Source organism: Rhagoletis pomonella, unplaced genomic scaffold (assembly GCF_013731165.1).
Source record: "Rhagoletis pomonella isolate Grant_MI unplaced genomic scaffold, Rhpom_1.0 Rhpom_scaffold_00007, whole genome shotgun sequence".
NCBI lineage: Eukaryota > Metazoa > Arthropoda > Insecta > Diptera > Tephritidae > Rhagoletis > Rhagoletis pomonella.
In genome coordinates, this window is record NW_023458561.1 from 43333194 (window position 1) to 43353996 (window position 20803).

Genomic DNA, 20803 nt, shown 5'->3' on the forward strand with positions numbered 1-20803 from the left:
AAATATATGGTTAGCACTGTTGTAATTTTTGGTTTTGCGGATTCGCAACGTCAGATTAGCGGTAATATGCGCTTCGCTAAAAGCTACATAAGAACCAAAACTCTTCAGTTGCAAATTTCTTTAAAACGCTGGTTTTTAATAAACAAATACAACTGCAAATATCCAAAAATCTAGTTTTTTATAAATAAAATTAGGTATAAAAAATAATTGTACAAAAAAAAAAAATACTTCAGGTACTAAAAGAGTTTAAGCTTAGAAGGTGTGCATTAAAATTTAAAAAGTAAATAGGTAAAATGTATTATATTAATTGTGAGACTTCCGCCAAAATAGTTCAGGGAGTCTACTCTGTATTGCGATTTGAAACTCAATGCGACTCGAAAGCCGACACGGACTAATATAAATTCATAGGGCCAATTATTGAGTGCAAATTATTTGCTTTTCGAATCGCAGTATAGAGTAGACCCCAATTAGATTTACATAGCTGGACCGATTTGAAAAATCTCAAAAAAATTAGTTTTTTTATAAATAAAATTAGGGTTAAAAACTTACGCCAGTTGATAAAAGAGTTTAAGCTTAGAAAGTCTGCATAAAAATGTCTAAAAATTGTATCAACAAAAACAAAATAATAAAATTTTTGAAGGTATTTTCAAATCGGTTCAGATCCCGTAAATCTTAGTATTTTTAAAATATTTTTTTTTGGTGAGGCACCTTAATGTACAAATATACATACAGTCAGTCAATAAAGTTTAGGTACAGCAAATTTTTTACAATACGGGCAACTATTTTTTAAATATTTTATTTTTCGCTAATTTTTTATAAAAATATGGTTAGTTCTACATCAAAAACCTCAAAAATCAAAGTCCCAAACTTTGTGCAAAATTAAAGAAAATTCTGCAAAATTTCATTCAAATATTGCACTTTTTATTTACGCTCTCTAGAAAAAAGTTGAGTATGCAGTTTCTTAGCCCATTCAATTTTAGTATAATAAAGTGCAAGTATGAGGAAGCTAGGACTTACCATTGATTTTTGGGAAATTTTTTTGTTGAAGGTGTCGCACATTTTTTCCATATAAAAAAATTATGAAACATTAATTTATATGGAGAAAATGAGCGCCACCTTCAACAAAAAAAAGTACTAAAAATCTATGGTAAGTCCTAGCTACCTCAAACTTGCACTTCATTATACTAAAATTGAATGGGCTAAAAAACTGCATACTCAACTTTTTTCTAGAGAGCGTAAATATAAAGTGCAATACTTGAATGAAATTTTGCAGAATTTTCTTTAATTTTGCACAAGGTTTGGAACTCTGATTTTTGGGGCTTTTATTGTAGAATTAACCATATTTTTATAAAAAATTGTCGAAAAATATAATATTTGAAAAAAATAGCCAGTATTGTAAAAAAAAATCGCTGTACCTAAACTTTATTGACTCACTGAACTGAACTGATACTAGAATAATAGGTTATCCTGCCAAAGTCGAAAATATTAAATAAAGAAAAAACTAGTAAATAAATGTGTATACTCATAACTAAATATGTTTTTTACCTTTATTCTCTCCCATAGCTCGTCTACGCGCTCAAGGAAACGGAACCGCCACATGCGTAACGCCAAACGAATCTGCCAGCGCAGGAACAGCAATATCAACATGGGATAATCCGCCAACATACGAGAATGCTATGGCAAATTACATCGATGCGAAGCAACAGTTGCGTGCAATGGAGGAGGGTGCTGTGGATAATGCTATGGCAATGACTGCTTCCACAACAACGATTGAAACATGTATAACTGAAGTAGCTGCAAGCCGTACAGACTTGAGCGCTAATCCAGCTGGTGCTATAAACACAAGCAACGAAGCACCGAAACCGATGTCGCAGTGATAAAAGTACATAGACGACGACCCTTATAACTATGCTACATCTACTTATATACACACACTTGTATTTATGTTAAACAATTAGTCTTGATGCAATGTTACTGAATAAAGTTAATAAATGTATATAGTATTTACAATAAGCATAGTACCATAAGTTTTCTATACTATACTGTACGATTTATCAGAAAATATATAATGATACATATGAACATTTTAGAAAACGGTTAAAATTTTGTTAAAAAAAAAACATATAATTTCCTGTGTATTTCGTGCAGAATAATTAAATACAAAACTCAACACATAACAGTACTTTATTATTCAAAGAAATTTAATAGCTCAAGAATGCATAAAAGATGCCAAAAATAATGAACAAGGTAAAGAAAACTATACAAACGAAAAGTAAAAAGGTAACACAACTAAAAAATTAAAAAAAAATAAATAAATTTAAAACAAGATGCATTTGATAAAAAATTAAGAGTTCTGTATTCTTATTCAACCACGTATAGAAGTTATGAAGTTATTGAGTTAGCAGAGAGTGTCTCACAAAACAAACTAGAAACTATTAAGATTCAACGTTGCGCACTAAACCCATCACCGGCCGAATATGTAAATTTGACATCTTTTTTGGAATGTATTCACTGTCAAAATGTTAATAAGCGGCGATCAAGCAAACACAGTAATTTTATATTTTATTTGGATTACATTTTTTTTTTTCATTTTATTTTGTTTCAATAAAATGTCTTACGATATATAAAAATTCAAGTTTGTATTAACATTTTTTTCTTTAAATGCATAAAAAAAAAAATTCTGTATGAATCTAAAAATGAAAAGCTATACATAAATATACAGGCACAGTAAAAAGTTAACATAAAATAAGAATTTAAATGCCTAAAACTAGATTATAGAAGACTTAATGAATATTGGATTCACGTTCGATTTAGGATGATATGCAATGGCGGGCCCCATTTGCCGTATGGATCTTTGGCTACCATAAATAGATCATTGCACCAGGTAAAACCAATAACACGGTTCTCTATTAGTTTTTTGAAGGCCCTATTTTCATTAATCAGGTCGCGATAGTTATCATTTGAAACAATGACTGCATCCATTTCGGCAGCCAATTGTAAGATAAAACTGCATTTATGTTATAAAAAAAAACATTTATATATATATTTTTTTCAAAATTTGTATTACTACTTATAAGCGTTGTCTATCGCTTTGCACTTACCGATCATCATAGCTAGAAGAAAACATGCCTGGCAAATTTTTACAAGGTGTAACCACAATTTTACCAGCGTTACGTAATTCGGTCATGGCAGCAGAATCGGAACATCTGTGCATACGAAATTGTGGCAAAACAGCTTTGACTTCATGGCCCAATTTTTCGAAAAATTCAATACAAATTTTTAAGCCTTTTACCGAAAATTCTCTGTTAAGCGAATGACTGAAAAAAAAATCAAAAAAAATATTTAAAGTTAAAATGCGAAAAGATAACACAAATTTTTAAATGCATTTATACATACAAAAAATGTGCATGGGGTAAAAAAAGCGAAATTCTCGTTCTATGAAGTGTTGAAGTGAAAATGAAAAATTCAAATTCAGTAAAGATTTTAGATTTTTTCACTTTATCTATCGTTAAAGGCTTTTCCATAAACATCGATCAGGTAATTATTCAGTTAATTATTGCGAGTAAGAAATACTGTGGTTGTTCACGCTTGCCTGGTTATTAGGCAACCAGATAACCCAATAACCAGGCAAGTGTGATCAACCACACTGATATTCTTTGTTCAAAGATTATGTTTTTGAGCAAAGTGCCCCAATTATCTTTTTCACAGCCAAAAAACTTTGTGAAAAATCTTTTCACATGTGAAAACTTTTTGACAAATTAATTTGTTTTCATTTTTCAAAACATATCGTAGTATTTTGAGAAGTGATGAAAAATGTTATCATTTCACGGTTTCGCAGAAACAAAACTTTCTCAAATTTGATACACAATTATTTTAGTTAATTTTTAAATTCGAAAATCCTGATATCTGAATATCAGCACAATATTCGGATATCCGCATATCGGAATTGTTTTACTCAGATATTCAAATATCCGGACAGTTAAGTTAGCTTCTAGTTAGTTAGAGTTCTAGTTATTAATGTCAAATGCGTGCAAATAACTTACTTAAAGGCTACATTACAGCCATCGATGAGTACTAAGCGCTTGGAAGTTCGTTTTTCCCGTGCTTTGGGATCATCAGCATTTGGATTATACGTATTGTCGTTGTAGGCATCTAGCTGCTTCTTTTCACTGTTTGTGAAAAGTCCACTTTTTATAGCTGCTAGTCTCGGTGGACGCGGCGGACTCTTTGGCACGAAAATTGGCTGCATATAAAAAAAAATCAAATAATTAAAAGATGCCGCAATACATTTATTGGAAAAAAAATAAAATGTACAAAACATTTGGAATTTTTGCTTAAACCTTAAAGTCTCGATAAGCTCAAATATCTCGGAATTCGAGTTTTTAATTCATTCCCCTTAAGGCCGATTCTAATGGCTTAAAAAGCGCTATATGTCACAGTTATACGAAAAAAATGTACAATTTTACCTGAAATGCAAATAGACGTAACAAACATTGTCGCTGAAATGCAAAAAGTCGTAACTAATAAAAAATACAAAAGTCAGTCTTTGATTGATGTGGTGGATTTCATCAAATTACAACTCCCACATCATTTTATAGAAAAAAAAATTATACACATTAGTCACGACTTTTTCCATTTCAGTTACGATGTTGTTACGTATTTTTAGAATTTCAGGTAACGATATGTATGTGATGAACTTGTTATTGTAAAATAAAGTTAACTTACATTTGGTACATCATTACTACTCAGCGGCACATAATCCATCATTGGTGCAGGCTTGTCTGATCTTACAACCGTTTCACTAATAAATATCACTGAGTCATCCGTTTGGGTGACTTCCTTTTCGTTCTCTTCCTCATTTGGGTTTGCTAATTTTAATGTCTCATCCAAAGTAAGAAAGTCTTTCGAAATGTCAGCACTTTGCTTTTGCGATTTATTTCCAATCCGTTTTTTCTTCTTCGCTTTTCGCTCTTCACCTACCAATGTCGACATTTTGGTATAATTGGTGAATGTATCTTCCGAAATTATAGTCTCCAGCGGATTTATAATTGATACATCTTCATAAAACAGCCCTGTTAAATCACCAATATCATTTTCATTGCATTGTGTTGAATTTCGCACAGCTGGACGCTTGGATCCTTCACCGTACGGGGTAGATGTAACTAGCTTATTAGTGAGTTTACTATCGCGGTCATTAATGCCCTGTAGTAAAGAAACGTAACCGGATGATATGTTATTTTTGCGCTTAGAGCGAGATGTTTCTGGCAAATCGTCATCAATAACAATTTGCTCTATTTGCGGTTCAATACAAATACAGTCATCATCAGTTTCGACAGCTGAGGTCCCTGATGGTTTAGTATTAAGAGCTTTTTTGGTTTGACTATGATTGACTTCATCATCAGATATTATTTCTCCTTCTTCAATAGTTACATTGTGCGATATAGTTGGCTTGAGTACTTTTGTAGAAGTATTCGTCAGATGTAATCTACGTTTCAACATATTCTCACGCTGCACTTGCATCAAGTTATATGGGTTCTGTAAGTGGCGTCGTTTTATGGAGCGCAAAAGCTTCTTTGTTATTCTTTGGCTATCACTTGTTGTATCTCCGTCAAAAGATTTACGGTTAAGCCTTTTTTTACGTAAGTCTAAGCGACGTTCCTGCATAAAAAAAAATAATTCCATATGTAATAAACGCTTTTATATTTTATGTTTCGTTCATACCGTATTGTCACGAAACTTTTTAAACACAACGCTTTTGAGCTTATTCCTGATTACGGGTGTCTCATCCACTTTCGGCTTAAATAATGCAAAAATTAAAAACAAAAAATAAAAACGTTATTCAAGAAACATTTTATAATTGTTAAAGCGGCAACTAAATACCTTTATTACTAGAGAGTACTTACCTGCTAAGACAACAAGCTAAAGTTTTGAAGGAATTTTAATTAAATTTAACCAAAAATCAACGGTCAGTTATCCAGCCTAGCATATTTTTTTGCGAATTGTTTATTTAAGACCACGAGGATTAGTCACAAATTTTCTGCTCAATGAAGCTACATATTTCTTTTACAAAATTTACTATTCAAACTTTTTTGCAGTTTGAAGTTTACATTTTAGCTTGTCGTCTTGTACATAATTACCTGTATGAATCCAGCGATGTAAGTTTAATATGTATATGTATCTTTGCTATTTTGGTAAAATAACCTGAATGAAAAAGCACGAATGTGAGGAAAAGTATACATTCCCTTCGCTCGCCGATTTTCGAATTACTTTACCAAGACAGCAAATAGTTATTCTGGGCTATCGTTGAATCCCACGTAGTCCGATTATCATGAAATCTACGCAAATGCAATCACAGAATCCGAATTGCTACAAACGTACGCATTCAAAGTATGCATATGATTTCGCAAAAATTCGGACTACAATGGATTCAGTGATAGTAGCCCTTGATTAAATAAAACACATGTTTTCATTTTTAACATATTTATTGTACATTATTGTTTCCTTTAAATTAGATAAATACACGCACAATATGTGAGGCTTTTACTAAATATTTTCAAAGAATTGTTTGTGCCCTTGTGGTTTAGCGAAGTCGAAAATTAAACAGTTAGTCGGTCTGCATATACAGGTGGGTTGGATGTTTGGTAGTTTGTTTTGAATTTGACACCATTGAGATCGATCTTCATTTATTTCTTCAAGGAACTAATGGGGAAATTAATATTTTTTGCAAATAATTACAAAATTAATTATAATTTATATATGCATTTGAAACTGCTGCAGCCCACAAACGCAACTTACATAATTACTAGCTAAATATTATTTAAATCCATACATACAAGCGAGTAACTTTAGACTAAATACATATTATACTTCAAATTACATAAGTTAACTTTCATTTGATTGAGTTGCAACTTCTAAATGTCTCGTTTTTGATTACTGATTTTAGTGTTTTTCGTATGCAATACGAATACGCAATGTAGTACCTATATATGCGCAGAACTGTTTAAGCTAACATTTACTGAATAGCTATATAGAACCCGTGTAAGCCACGCGCACGAATTAACATCGATTTAAAAATATTTGGTGATTTCCTTCATAAAATTCTATTTAAATTATGCTTTGAGTGTATTTATTTCATCTTTCATATTTGAGCGAGCTGCAGCTTCATAACGCGTTTGAAATTCTGGTGTTGAAAATATATTTGGTATGCTTAGTAACGTTTGAAGTACCTAAAAGAATCAATAGTTATTCAAAAAACAACTTTGTTACAAAATTTATATTACCTTTAAGCGCATACTTTTATATTCTTCGTCAGCCATATGTTCATACTCTCGACGCAGTAGTTGACAATAACGCTTATAGGTTTCAGTATTTGCGCTATATATAAATATTCAAGAAAATTTATTTTGTACAGATCTGAGTTTAGGATATATTTTAGTTTTCATTAAAAAATATTTACGCCAGTATAACGAGATCTAAGTCCTGCAGTAAGTTTGCATCATCTTCGTATGTTGTGGACAGCTCATTCTCAGCCGAATTATCACCCAAAAGCTTCAATATTAAGTTTTTCGATTCTTGCTGCATGAAACGAGTTTGATGAAACACATATGTATACACATTTTAAAATATGATTAAAGCGTTTACATCATCCAGCGCTGCATCGCAACAAAATTCTTCAAATGCTGCACAATTTCCTTTCGCACAAGGCTGTATGCCATCGTACGAGTAGTATTGAAAGAATGCCGCCAGCAGCAGAGTAGGCTTAAAGTGTTGCAGATGTTCTTGTTTATGTTGCATCATTTCATTCCAATTATGGTAGTAACGTTTTGACTGACTTTCATTTAAACGTTGATTTATGCGTGCGTACCAGCTTTTGGCAACATCTTCAGGCACTGCAAAATGGTTACACGCCTTATGCCACAAAACTTCCATTTCTTACTTTTTTGCTTTAATACACTTAACGAAATTATAAATACTAGTGTGCACTTTTCTTTAACTTTAAATAAGGAAACGCTTTACTGTAACGAATTGCCCGCGACTTGTGAAAATCAATGACTGTTTTTCAATACGGGAGACTATTTCCGTGCTGCTTATAAAGATGATTCAACCTGAGTAAACTTTTTTTAATCTTACTTTTTGACAGTTCGTTTAGCTGAGGGTTGAGTGGGTTGGGGGTCATAGATTGGGTATTTTCTACATTATAGGGATGCAAAACCGTTATTTGTTTTTGGAGCTGCCACGCTTCGGGGATTTCTTTAGAAATTACTTTTCAGAGCACACATTTACGATTTATTTATTATATATATAGGTATGTATGTATATATAATTTTTAGCAATAAAGAAAATTAATTCAAAACTCACGTTTTGTGAGCTTTCGTCATATAATTAGTAAGCTTGATAAGGATAATATGGGCAGCTTTAACATATGACTTAACTGCCGAAAGATGGCGAATATACAAATCGTTACCTTAATATAGAAAGGCCCTAACTCATTTTCATTTCGAATCCAGATCTGTACAAAATCTGTCAAATAGCTCACAATATATGTACATATCTAATAGAAATTGAAAACAAATAATACAGCGTTATAAAAATTATTATGTTTAATAAAATCAGCACTTCGACGATTTTGGTAACTGTAGAACTTTGCTTTTCGCTAAATTTTCAAACTATGTTTGAAGAAACAAAATTGTGGCATAGGGCCTTTCTATGCTAAGGTATCGAATTGTATGTCTTTCTATCTGTTTATTTTGTACGATTATGTATTCGAATTGATCGAACTCCGTTTGCGCTTTTCATAAATTAAAATTATGGAGAAAAATCTATTCATTAAACGTGTGGTATGTATTAAACAATTTATAGAGAAATCAATTAAAAAATGTATATGAATTTTGATTACAATGAAGTAACCTTTAACTTTAGAGCTCACTTTATATTTAAAGGATCTATTAAAAATAAGCCATGTCTAGAGTTAGCATTTCTATTATCGGTTTTTGACGTATGTATGTCACTTGGTTGTAAACTAATTTAAAACCGAAAATAAAATATAAATTATAATGTAACCTGTAAATATGAGGCTTTAAAGTAACAGGAAAAAGCATAAACAGACGGCAGGTCCGGATAAACTCGGGAATTAACTGCAGTTGATCCGGATTATGTCCGAGTTAATCCAGATCAACGCTGCCATCTGTTTAAGCTTTAACTTGAGAAAACATCAAGGTTTAAATATTGATGCCATGTTAAAGCCATAAGTTACGTCCGAATAGGACCGCGCTGGCAACTCCAACTAATTCCTAGACAATCCTTTTGGCATTTTTAATACGCACGCGCTGGTTTTGTCAAAAACAAAGACAAATAAATACATACACATGCAGCATCTACTATCTACAATGATATCTTTACTAACGTGCTAATGTTGCAAAACATACGTAATGATAAACAATAAAAACATGGTCATTTCATTTGAATTATCCTAGATATGTACATACCATTGGAACGCTAGTAGCTTCTATGACTGTGACGTCAGGACTAGATTCGCTTGAATCCATAGAGTCGCCGTGGTTACCCCTTAGCTTTTTTGATAATATTTTACTTTGTTTTTTAGATAGTCGCCGTTTAAATGGATTGCGTATCTTTCGTTTCCCTCTTGATTTATTTCTCAATGTGGTATGTGAACTAGCTACGGGACTAGTCACACTGTTGCTCAAGTAATTTGAACCACTGCGTTTAAAGTTCTTCTTGTGCTTACGCCCGGATCGCATTATTACATTACCAAAGATATTAGTTTTTAATAATTGTTTGAGCACGACGAATTATGAAAAATAAGTACGTGTAATCCAAAACCAGTTTGCATGCAATTATTTTATTTTAGCAACCAGCTGATTGATGCTTCTTCGTTTTAGACGTCATTCACAATCGTAATAAACTAGGCGGGAAATACGTGCGTCTAAAGGATGGTTTACGAAGAGCGATAATCTTTCTGCAAGGAACGTTTTTTGAACAAAGATGTGTTCTTTAAACAAGGATTTATTTTAAACATAGATTTAAGGCCCGTCCACATGGAACTTTGGCGTTGCGTTGGCGTTGGCGTCGGTTCAACAGCTGACTATAAATACATGAATTCAAATGCAGCCGTCCACATATCCAAAATTCGGCAACGCTCACGCCAAAACAAAGCAAAAAGATGGCCAACTCTTATCTTTTCGCGTGCGTCGCTCGTCAGCTGTTGCAAATAAATAAAATTGTGTGAAATATTTTTCCTTTCTAATTAAGTGCGGGCAGGAAATATCGTTTTTTGTGAAATTATTGATATGAAATATTAATTTATCTGTCGTTAGTCTGTTAATTTAGTGGCCCAAGCATTCGCAGCCAAGCGTTCATTGTAGCAAGCATACTTTTAACGTGCGTTCTGTCTATGTGGACCGGCCTTTACGTTCTTTGCTTTGACTTTGTTGACTGAGCATTAGAAAGCATACCTTTTTCGTGATATTGCAATGACATTAAAAAATCTGAAATTTGCTACTTCATTTTAATGTTTTAAATAACCACAAACTAAAATTTTCTTCATTTCCGAAAATGGCTGTGAAAACAGAGACCCAATTTTAGAGTAACAAGTTGTCCCTTAGACTGAGTTCAGACACGGAAACTTTTGTTGCTCATTTTCGGCAACTTCTCTTGTGGTATTGCTTATCGCATTCACACAGAGCAACTCTTTTGTACACAATTGTTGTTGTCGGCTGTGAAACGCCAACTTGAATTACTTATACGAACGAGAGCACAAACGTGTTGCCCGCGCTTGAGCAATTCGGCGCCCTCCCATTTACCTCGTCGCTCGAACGTGTTTACATATCTTTTTGTTTTGATATTCTAGATTATCTGTTTAATATGCCTTGACCTTCATTATGCGCGCTCCCATTGAAACATGTACGTTTGTAATCGACGCATTGCTTGTTTGCTTTTTTCGCCGCTTCACTATGTTACCGGCGTTATAAATTTACCTTCTCTGATTCTACAAAAACGTAACCGTCGTTTTTGTGCTCGCTGCTTAATACAAAATGCAAATTGTGATCTCTAAACACAGCTCCATGCAACCTGTCTATTATCAAGAATTTCCAATCAGAACTGTGAATTTGCTCGAAATTGTGAAAACCCGAAAACTAGGGGCAATAAACAAGCTACAGATTACAAATATCTTATCGAATTCATCAAGCTCCCGTACAGGTTAACAATTGCAGAATCATTTGGCCATAAAGAAAAATTGCACTACAAAGCCACTGTAAGTTATCTAAAATAATTTAAGATCCTCAAATGTTTTTATTCTCAATGCAGCTGCGTTAATACGATTGCAGTAAGCTGACAATTGCTCAAAACGCAAGTTTGAGGAAGTTCCACTTACCGGATATCGAGCACGCATCATCACGGACATAGTGGATCCGTTTGAATATTTTGACTTTGACGAAATGGATTTTTGGGGGCTGTTGACATTCATATTCCTAGCGGTGTTCTTCATAAGCTGCTGCAGCTATTGTTGCACCACAAAGCGACACGGTGCTGTATTGTCCAGTAAGTAAAAATAACACTTCAGTCACTTTTCTTAGAAGACAACGCTGTCTTGGTAAAAATATATCCATACACTTGCATTATGTTAAAGGGAACACCCAAAGAAGTCATAGTTGTAGAAGTGAACAATTATTTTGTGCTTGTACAAAGAAATATCTACCATGGCGTTGGTGCACATCTACATTCAAACTATGCATACAGGTTCTAAGCGAGCGTATTATGTATGTTTTTGTTTGTTATTATAATATGCATACATACCACTGAGTACATATAAAATAAGCGAAGCGTTATAATTGATAGCAAATTCATTACGCATTCATACACTACTGTGTGTTATAAATCTCAAACGTAAATTAAGTCTACTTATTACAGATTTTGTATTCGCACTCTTTGCTCTGACTCATAAATTTTTACGTGGAAAAGCAGAAAATACAATTAAAAATTTATATTTATTGCAATTGTTATTGTCCTCACAACAAGCATTTCTCACCTACATAATTGATTTCTTTTTTTTTTTTGAATGATTGATACATTTTGACATATTTTCGCAGGATATCAAGTTTTGATTGTCCTCACAACATAAAGTTTCTGCCAAATATCTTTGTCTCGAATGTCCACCATATTTTTGTTTGAAATGTTTAACCCCACAGAGATACCCTTTCACCGGATACGGGTTTAAAAAATTACTAATTGTTACATGTTGTTTTAAGGTTTTACTGGAAAAGCGTTCAGTAGCAAAAATAAAAACTAAAAAAAATTCCGTGTAACCAAATGAAAATGGGACTCGCAGTCTGTAAATAAAACGTTTTAAAGGAAACTTTTATGAAAAAAGTGCAGAATGGTTGTGTCCAGTACGGCTGGGTAACTCAGTGAATTTTCACGAGTTAACTCAATGACTCGAGCTAATTTTAATGAGTCAGCTCAGTGGCACAATTGAAGGGGTTAGAATCAAAAGGATCTAAGTAGATCTGAAATTTTTTTGAGATAATTAAGGTTAAAGTTGACTTATTGTAAATTCTCTGGGTAAATGCATTTGAAATGGACCTTGTCTAAATGAGTGCAGGTTAATTAACTTATTCAAAGTATGTTTACTCCTTGTCACCAAAAAAACACATATAGTGTACAATATACAAATAACTTATATTTAAAAAAATGATCTTAGACCCTTAGACCCCTTCAATTGAGCTATGACACTTTGCTGTCGAGGCAGCACAGCCTAGATTTGGTTAGCGCTGTTTAGCTGATGAGCGCTGTAGAGCTAGTTTGCCTTGTAGAGCTGTCAAGAGGAATAGAGTTGGCATGCACTGTAGAGCTGATGAGCACTGTAGAGCTGGTGCGCGGAATAACTTGAATGAAATGTACATTTTTACAACATTTCAATTTTTCGCAATTTTCTCTTTATGAGTACCGACTATGTGACGAATTTTTATTGAGTTACTGAGACATATTGTTTTTTTTTAGAAGTGAGTCTGAGCGTGCGACACACTCCTGGGAGTCAGCTGTTGTTGTTGTAGCGGCACTACCAAGCCCCGCCTATTTCGGGTCAACATTCAATCATTGTCGTCAAACTCAACTAACGGAAGGCCCAGGAAACGAGCTGTTTCAATGGGGTCGGACCAAAGGGAGAGGGTGTCAGTTGAGTCGGATTGAGCTGGCATGTGAGGGGATTCTCCACATGCCGGGCACTCATTGGGGATATTGGGGTCGAGTCTGGACAGGCGGCTACAGTATCCAGACCGTAACTGAGCCTGGGAGTCAGCTCGATAACTCCGCTCAGTGCTGAGTTACCCATATCTAGTCTTCATGAGTAATAGACTTTCAAGGTGGGCGTGATTATGCTATTTGTAAAAATTCACCATCGAAAGAAATATAGGGGGTTTAAAAAATTTTAATATTAAAAATACCAGTACATTGCTATTTCTGATAATATCTATATACATTGCCGCACAAAAGTATTGGCACAGCGAATTTTCATTAGCATATGCACAAAATCCTATTTTTCCGCAAATTTTTTTTTTTTTTTTAATATGGTTCATTTTACAACAAAAACATAAAAATATAGTTTCTAAACTTTGTGCAAAACTCGCGAAAATTCAATGAATTTTCCTGCAATTTTTCACCTTTTTAATCAGATTTTTCGGAATTTCCTTCTCGCTGTACCAATACTATATTCCGGCAGTGTATATTTTTTTATTTTATTTTATTTTTTTTTACATATTAACTTAATATCTATCTAATAACAGTGCAATTAAATTATTTAATTGTTTTTTTTTTATTGTTGCTACATAAAACCATATAGCTGAAACTTTTATAGAGTATCGCCCCTTAACAGTATTCAATATATGGCTCATTTAATAATATAGCTCATTAATTAAAGATTTTAATTTTGTGGGAAAATGCAATCAGTTTACATCCATCGATATGTATGTGTGTCTGTATGTAGATAGTTGGTATGAAAAAATCACCATTTTTGGTGAGTTAATTCATCTGTTTTTGAGAGGATAATCCTTATCAAGCTTATTAATTGCATGTTAAAGTCCCCAACAACTTTAATTTTGAATTTATTCTTTATATCGCTAGCTCAGAGTGAAATGTGGTTAAGTTCACTTCTTCTAAAAACGAATGTTTTGATGCAAGTAGCAAAAACAATTACAAATTCATTGTTTCCTAAGAGATCGAACTATCTATTCTATTTCAAACCGTTCTTATTTCGTGATTCGCATTTTTGCTGAGACAAAATAGACACAGAAAATGTGATAACTTCCAAAGAATACAAAAACGTTTCATTAACGTTGTGGAAATTGACTAGCGTAGCGTGGTTTTAGCTCATAAGAACAGAAGTCTTGTACATATGTATTTGAATTTTTGCAAAACAAGTTCTTGAAAAAAAACTAGTTTAAAATGTTTTTATTGTCTGCTGCAAAATTTGAAAAAAAAACCGGACTTTGCAACTTTTGACTCTAAGTTAGCGATATTTAATAAACGTGCGATATGTTTGTATTTTAGAATTATTCTTTTATAGTATTTGCATCTACCTGTGCTCAGTAGAAAAAAACTGTAAATACCATGTATTTCCATTTGATCAGTTGTTTTACGAAATTATTTACCATTTGGGATTTATCTTGTAAGTTACTTAGTAACATATGTATGTAATAAATTTTTTATTAAGAAATTACAATTAAATTCTTAATGTTGGACAAGTTACAAAAGGTGTGAATTGTGAAAGCACGCAAATTATTACGAAAAATACCTCAAAGGCGCAGGCATGTCGTCCATTACTTATCGAATTTCGTATGCATTACGGTTTGCATATCAGTCTAAAAAATATAAGCTAAGATAATTGATAAGTAGCATTGTATATGTACATATATATCTATATATATATATATACATACATATATGTATATATGTATGTGTGTATGCACACTCCTATATGATTTATCCATTTGCTATTCAATGCCTTTGCGGCGCTTTTATATTTTGGCAGTCAGTGTCTAGTTTTCGTATTAGAAAACAACTCGCGCCGTAACGAATAGTTCCATTTAATGAATGAATAAGTAGCGAATAGCTTTTTAAATATGGTTTACGTTTATGTCGCTTTTTGGTGTCCGGTTTTAATATTTTTACTAATTTTTACCTTAGTACTTTTAATTTGTATGACACGACGTCGCCGCGGAGTTGTTCTACGAACATATACAACAACAACTAGAGAGTGTAAGCGAGCAGAAAGTACTAAGGATATTACACAAATATCACGAAAACAGAACCGATTATTTATTTATTTAGGGGGTATAATTGATTAAACATATAATGTCGTTTTTTAAATCAAATTTTCGGTGCCAAAATGTATAAGTATACATACAAACATACGTATGTAAATACAAATACTTTTGTATGTATTAAGTGGAATTAAAAACTTGTGCTATCTCTTAAAAATTAAAATTTTCATACCAAACACTTACGCTTACCTATATTCCTTTCAACCAGCTGCGAGTGAGAACCTTTTTCGGTAGTTTAGTATTAATTTTATCACAAATCATGTCAAACCCTAAGCTTATTTTAGTTACTTGCTAGATAACTGTTAGCTAATTATTTTCAATAATTAAACACAATATTTTTTCGATTTGAAATTCTAGTTAGTTTATCACGGCCATCGGTGTGTAACGCTTCTTACTTTTTAAACTAAAAAAAAAAAAAACACTAAACAGAATGACCTATTACCTCGGTATAGTACTCGTTGTATTTGCGGTTATCGTTTGCAGTTTCTTAATTGTTTTGCTGGCACTCTTAAGACGTCGACGCATACGCGCTTTGTGCGAACAACAAGCACGTCTCCTAGCCGGCGAAGGATTACCAGGAATTCGAATCGAAAATAATTGAAATCGTTTTTAAAATAAAGAATTTAAATTTCTTGCTTTATAGTTATTTAGAAGATAGTTTTTAGCATGGTTTTTAGTGCTGGTGTTCATGCCTGTAAAATAAGTATGTAAGTGCTTGCGATACCACATAGTATTCCGTATTCAAAAGAAAGAAAATAATAAACATTAAAAAAAAAAAAACAAAAGAAAAGCAGCCAAAACTGGTCAACATTTTGTGTCCCTATTATTTTGCACATGACTACTTGTTCGATATTAGCATCCAGAAATGGAATTGATAACCTGTGTTTCAAGGTAAACGGCTATCCCTCTGACCTTTCTCGCCTTTTTGGCAGCCTGTTTTTTGAAAAAGTATTGAATTCGCTCGCAATTGGTCGGCCGGTTTAATATTAGACAGCGCCAAAATGACCAACGGAGACTAACCGGACGCAGTAGATGAAGCATCACACACAATAGTTGTGTTTTTTTACAAATCATCCAGTAACTTGCCAGCAACTCTCCAGTAACTTTGTTTCTAAGAATTCGCTCTCATAGAAAAAATTTGCATAAAAGTACGCGAACCCTTTTCCAGTAATAATTTGCAAGCTTCATGAATAGCTGATAAATTGGTTGTTTATTCGCAGCAAATTCCTAATAAAACAATATATTTTGTATTTAAATAGGTTTATTTTGTGAAATTCAACAATAAAAACCCACAAACAGTTTCCTTATTAGTTTAAATTTCATCCAGCAACATGCGATCAGCTGTTTTTCGTACTGGCAAATTCTTACAAGTAAAAATTTATCCAGTAAAATCCAGTAAAAACTTGCAACTTCAACTGTCATTTTTCGCTCTCTCAATTTCCCCTAATTTGCAAGTTTTTGCGTACGAAAACGCCAAAACATGAAAATTCGTAAAAACTTTTACTGGATTTTACTGGAAATGAGTAAAAAAACGCAACTAATATATGCTAAGTAAGAGTTTTGGGTCGGCTGCAACTGAATACTCTCATTTTAGGTGTGTTCGCGTATTCTTACAGCATAAACCTCTCAATTCTAATGAACAGCTGACGCTCTTTGTAGTAGTTGCTTTCGCGTAGCTGTTAATTGTTAATGTTTAACCAAAACTTACAAGTTTTTGCGTTCGCGTACGCAAAAAACTTGCAAAGTAGGGGAAATTGAGAGAGCAAAGTGACATTTCCTTTTGAGGGGAAGCTGCTGGTTTCTGCTGGAAAAATTTTCGCCAACAGGAAAACAGCTGATCAAAAACAGCTGGTTGGCATTTCACGCAAATCACAAAATTGAATTTGATTGTTTGGAAGTTAAAAATTACAAAATGCGACTAATTAAACTTGTAAGAAATAAGTAGTTATTTGTTTAATCAATAAAATTTGTGATGACTTTTCGTACGTTTTAAATTTTACACTTTGGAATGTAAACAAAAATTATATCAGCTGTTCGTCTAACTTGCAAGTTTCTGCAAATTTTCTGTTCGCGTACTATTTGGGATATTTTTCTCTTGTGAGAGAACAGATGACATTTCGCCGGAATTTGGCAGTTGGTTGGTTTTTACTGGAGATTTTAAACGAACGCTACGAACGTTAAAAGTCGCTACCCTAATTGAAATTCAATTCTCATTTATTCCAGAAAATGTGTCCCTTCTTCTTGGACGAGTTATAAACTATTTCTGTTTGCTTACTGGCAAATTGCTGCTGGAAAAATGTCTGCTTCTCAACAAAATGAAATGCCACTTTGCTCACTCAATTTCCGCTACTTTTCTGGATTTTTGTGTGTACGCGAGCAGCCAAACACTGACAAAAACTCTCAATAAGCGAATAAACCTATTATGTATTACACATTGAGCATTTTTTTTACGGGTTAGCTAAATTTTTCAGTTACATATTTTGCTAATCTTATCTCTGCAATTGTTTAGTTATGGATGTATGTACATAAAGCACGCAATGTGAAATTCCCTTACTTATTATTGATTCATTAAGTGTTCACATCGATAGAATCAACATACAATTTTGGCGTTCGTGTATCCTAAAATTCTGTGATATTTTTTATAGAAAATATTTTTAAGATTTTCAAGAAATTTATTTAGTACAAAATGACGAGTGGTGCCACTGTAGGAATTGTAATGTTCTGCATTTTTGCTGCATTAGCTCTGTCGTGCATGTGCATATCCTGCTATTTAGCCATTCGAAAGAAACGAAATACGCACAATAGCACAACGTTTTCAAGTGGTTAGTATTGAAAGTGTTTTAATTATTCGAATTCGTTAAATGCATGTGGGTGTTGAGTATGATTTTCTCGTTGTGAGTCATGAAATCATGTGTGTTTTTTTTTAGTGATCGTGATAATGTGAGCACACTGGAATGTAAATTGTGTAAATAAAATAATCGAAACATTAGTACAGCCAAGTAATAATTATTTCGTGGTTTGTCTTTGGGCGACTGTCTATTTTTTTTTTGAATCCTTTGGCGCTGCTAAGAATGATGGAACAAACTCATTGATTAATAAATTTTTGTTCCATATGTGGAACACTAAACTGCCGACAGTATGTAGCACACAACAAAAAAATTCTAGAAAAAAAGCAAAAGAATAAACGTAAATAGTGGAGATTATAACGTTTTAACTCGACGGAAACCCTTTACAATAACAAGTTCCGGTACTCTGCCACAAATACTTACATCCAGAGATATATAATTCCAATTTGGCCATCTTTAAGAAATCCTTAGTAAGTGTGCCAAATTTGGTCTTATCGGAAAAGCGGTCAAGGCAGTAGTCTATTTTTAAATCCTGGTCATAAACTATCTGTGTGCAAAATTTTATTTTCAAACAGGTGGCAAAAATATGTTCGAAATTAAACTCTCTTAGTTTTTTTTTCGTTTGGCGCCCGTATTGTATTGTTTGATTGAACTTATTAATTTAATTGAAATATTTAACAGATGGCAACTCTTACAAAAAAAAAATAGTAGCATTTTTTTCAATCCAGTTCATATACTATTATCTGCAAGCAAAATTTCATGTAAACTAGTTTGGTCGTTTTCGCGTGATTGAGCTAAAAACCCACAAACCCATATTAAGTAGTAGGATGATTCATCGCGAGTACACGTGGTGTACATGTCTTTTGAAGAATTTCACATACATTACACAATTTAGTACTCGTACCATGACTATGTAGTTCGCTTGTCTACTTGGAATAAAATAGATTTTAGGTAAAAATAAGATAAAAAGAAAAAAATATGCACTAATTATATTTTGAGAAAGCAAGAGGTTTGCTGGCGTTTGAATGCGACAAATGGCTGGTTTTTTGACGTCTGCAAATTTTTGCTAGTACCATTTTAATACCAAAATCTATGTTTCAACTTTTTCAGAATAACGTGTCAACATTTTCATAGACAGTCAGGAACCATGAAGGCAGTAATTCTGCAATGACAAACTCTCCTGGTATATAATACAGTAAAATATAGTAAAATTTCATAGCTCCTGCTTGAAAGGGTCGTTTTGATACTTACTTCGGAAAACCCCCTAAAAAGCAAATTTTTATGCTCGTGAGAGGATTAAAATGTAGACTTCATCTTCTGTTTGAAGCAGCATACCACCTTGCTTGCCACTGGGACATATGTACATCATTGTCTTGCTGTGCTCTTGTAAACCTCAGCGCTCAGTGTTTGAATATCTTCGTTTTGCTAAATAAATAAAGATCGCTTTTGTTTTGTGCTGCGATATCAAGAGGCTAAGTTTATGAGAATAATTCTCATGAGAATAGGGATTCACTCTCATTCGCTACGATGCGAGTAAAAATATACATTCTTATTAGTGTGAATTTCTTTCCTAACGAGAACTATTATCATCGTTTACCAGAACCATAACTAAAAGTTTAAACATTTTTTCTCTGTTTTTACGTTTTTTTTTTTTGAGTTACGACGTTCTTCCAGCAAATAAGCTACATTTATGTATGAACGTATCATATTGCTCTTTAATCAAAATGCGCTTGAAGTCAACCATAACACATTTGTTTGTTTACTTATCAGCCAAATTGATTCTTTTGTTTATTCGAAAAGCATTCATATGTATGTCTTAACTTTTTAGTGTATTTCGTGTATTCTTCGCATAAAGATGGATCATCGAACGGCGTATCATTTGTGTTTAGTTATTGGTTCTATTATTGCGTTTATTTTGTTTTATTGCCTATTTGAAGTGTGTCGTCGGCGTCGTATTCGTCATCGTTATCTACGACTTCCGAATAGTGTTGGTTTGTATAGTTTGTTTTTAACATTTCTCGTTGTTGTAAAATGTATTTGGGTAAAAATCGCAAACAAGTTGACCTAATTTATTATTTTATTTATATAATATACATACATATATAAGTATATACTATATTATATGTAAAGAAATGAAAATTTAATGTAGCCAAGCTTTATGTTCTGTTTCCAAAGATTCAGTAAATTCCGTGTCCTTTGTTATCGCTCTCTCTCCGCATGTGTCCAGATTGGTCTACCTGCTGTTAGCATCCCAGTATAGTTTGTTTGTGTGTTACCTAAGGCAACTTCGACATTTCCAGACACATAATCGAGTAAGTCGTTGTCGACCTAAGGGTCTTCATCGTGGCTTGTCTCCTAAAGCCACATGAGTTTTGAAGAAGCAAGTTTAATCATGCTTACAAACTTTACCGCGACGCCAATTACTAGACCGTAATCTGAAAAACACCAGAATGTTGCTTGAAGTGACTGCCAAATCCTGTTTTGAGCTATATACCAATATTGAAATTTCGCCATTGCTTAGAATAGTAAAAGACTTCCATTCTCTTCTATCGGGAAAGTCAACTTCGAAGTTGTACGCAAATAAGATCTCCTTAATATGATAGCCACAGTATGTCTACTTCA

The 20803-nt window shown here is 33.1% G+C and overlaps 2 protein-coding genes and 2 long non-coding RNA genes across 5 annotated transcripts; 1 reads left to right on the forward strand and 3 right to left on the reverse strand.

Annotated features, from left to right (window-relative positions):
- Positions 1–2667: 2667 nt before the first annotated feature.
- On the reverse strand, positions 2668–9925 carry LOC118742880. Its single transcript, XM_036475290.1, has 6 exons — positions 9486–9925; positions 5722–5796; positions 4726–5658; positions 4044–4243; positions 3102–3317; positions 2668–3007 (listed from the first exon to the last, which is right to left on the reverse strand). Exons 1-6 carry the CDS (start codon positions 9756–9758, stop codon positions 2800–2802), a joined length of 1905 nt encoding a protein of 634 aa, XP_036331183.1. The 5' UTR covers positions 9759–9925; the 3' UTR covers positions 2668–2799.
- On the reverse strand, positions 6464–9455 carry LOC118742883. Its single transcript, XM_036475295.1, has 4 exons — positions 7642–9455; positions 7457–7575; positions 7281–7374; positions 6464–7226 (listed from the first exon to the last, which is right to left on the reverse strand). Exons 1-4 carry the CDS (start codon positions 7927–7929, stop codon positions 7110–7112), a joined length of 618 nt encoding a protein of 205 aa, XP_036331188.1. The 5' UTR covers positions 7930–9455; the 3' UTR covers positions 6464–7109.
- A 1153-nt stretch (positions 9926–11078) lies between the features above and the next one.
- LOC118743728 lies at positions 11079–13195 on the forward strand. 2 transcript variants are annotated; one of them, XR_004993494.1, is made up of 3 exons: positions 11079–11272; positions 11326–11559; positions 13018–13195. It is a non-coding gene; the product is annotated as an uncharacterized LOC118743728 (long non-coding RNA). The 2 variants fall into 2 exon arrangements; XR_004993495.1 differs by lacking the exon at positions 13018–13195 and adding an exon at positions 11648–11958.
- A 6895-nt stretch (positions 13196–20090) lies between these two features.
- LOC118743729 lies at positions 20091–20768 on the reverse strand. Its single transcript, XR_004993496.1, has 2 exons — positions 20676–20768; positions 20091–20616 (listed from the first exon to the last, which is right to left on the reverse strand). It is a non-coding gene; the product is annotated as an uncharacterized LOC118743729 (long non-coding RNA).
- Between the last annotated feature and the right edge of the window lie 35 nt (positions 20769–20803).

Bases quoted from the DNA above. Each gene is read 5' to 3' on its own strand.
- LOC118742883 (XM_036475295.1), bottom strand. From the start codon at position 7,929: ATGGAAGTTTTGTGGCATAAGGCGTGTAACCATTTTGCAGTGCCTGAA. The intron at 7,576-7,641 runs GTAAACGCTTTA...CGTTTCATGCAG, and splicing joins GCGATGCAGCGCTGGATGAT to CAAGAATCGAAAAACTTAAT. The intron at 7,227-7,280 runs GTAATATAAATT...TGATTCTTTTAG, and splicing joins ATAAAAGTATGCGCTTAAAG to GTACTTCAAACGTTACTAAG.
- LOC118742880 (XM_036475290.1), bottom strand. From the start codon at position 9,758: ATGCGATCCGGGCGTAAGCACAAGAAGAACTTTAAACGCAGTGGTTCA. The intron at 4,244-4,725 runs GTAAGTTAACTT...TTTTATATGCAG, and splicing joins GTAGTAATGATGTACCAAAT to CCAATTTTCGTGCCAAAGAG. The intron at 3,318-4,043 runs GTAAGTTATTTG...TTTTTTTTTCAG, and splicing joins GGCTGTAATGTAGCCTTTAA to TCATTCGCTTAACAGAGAAT.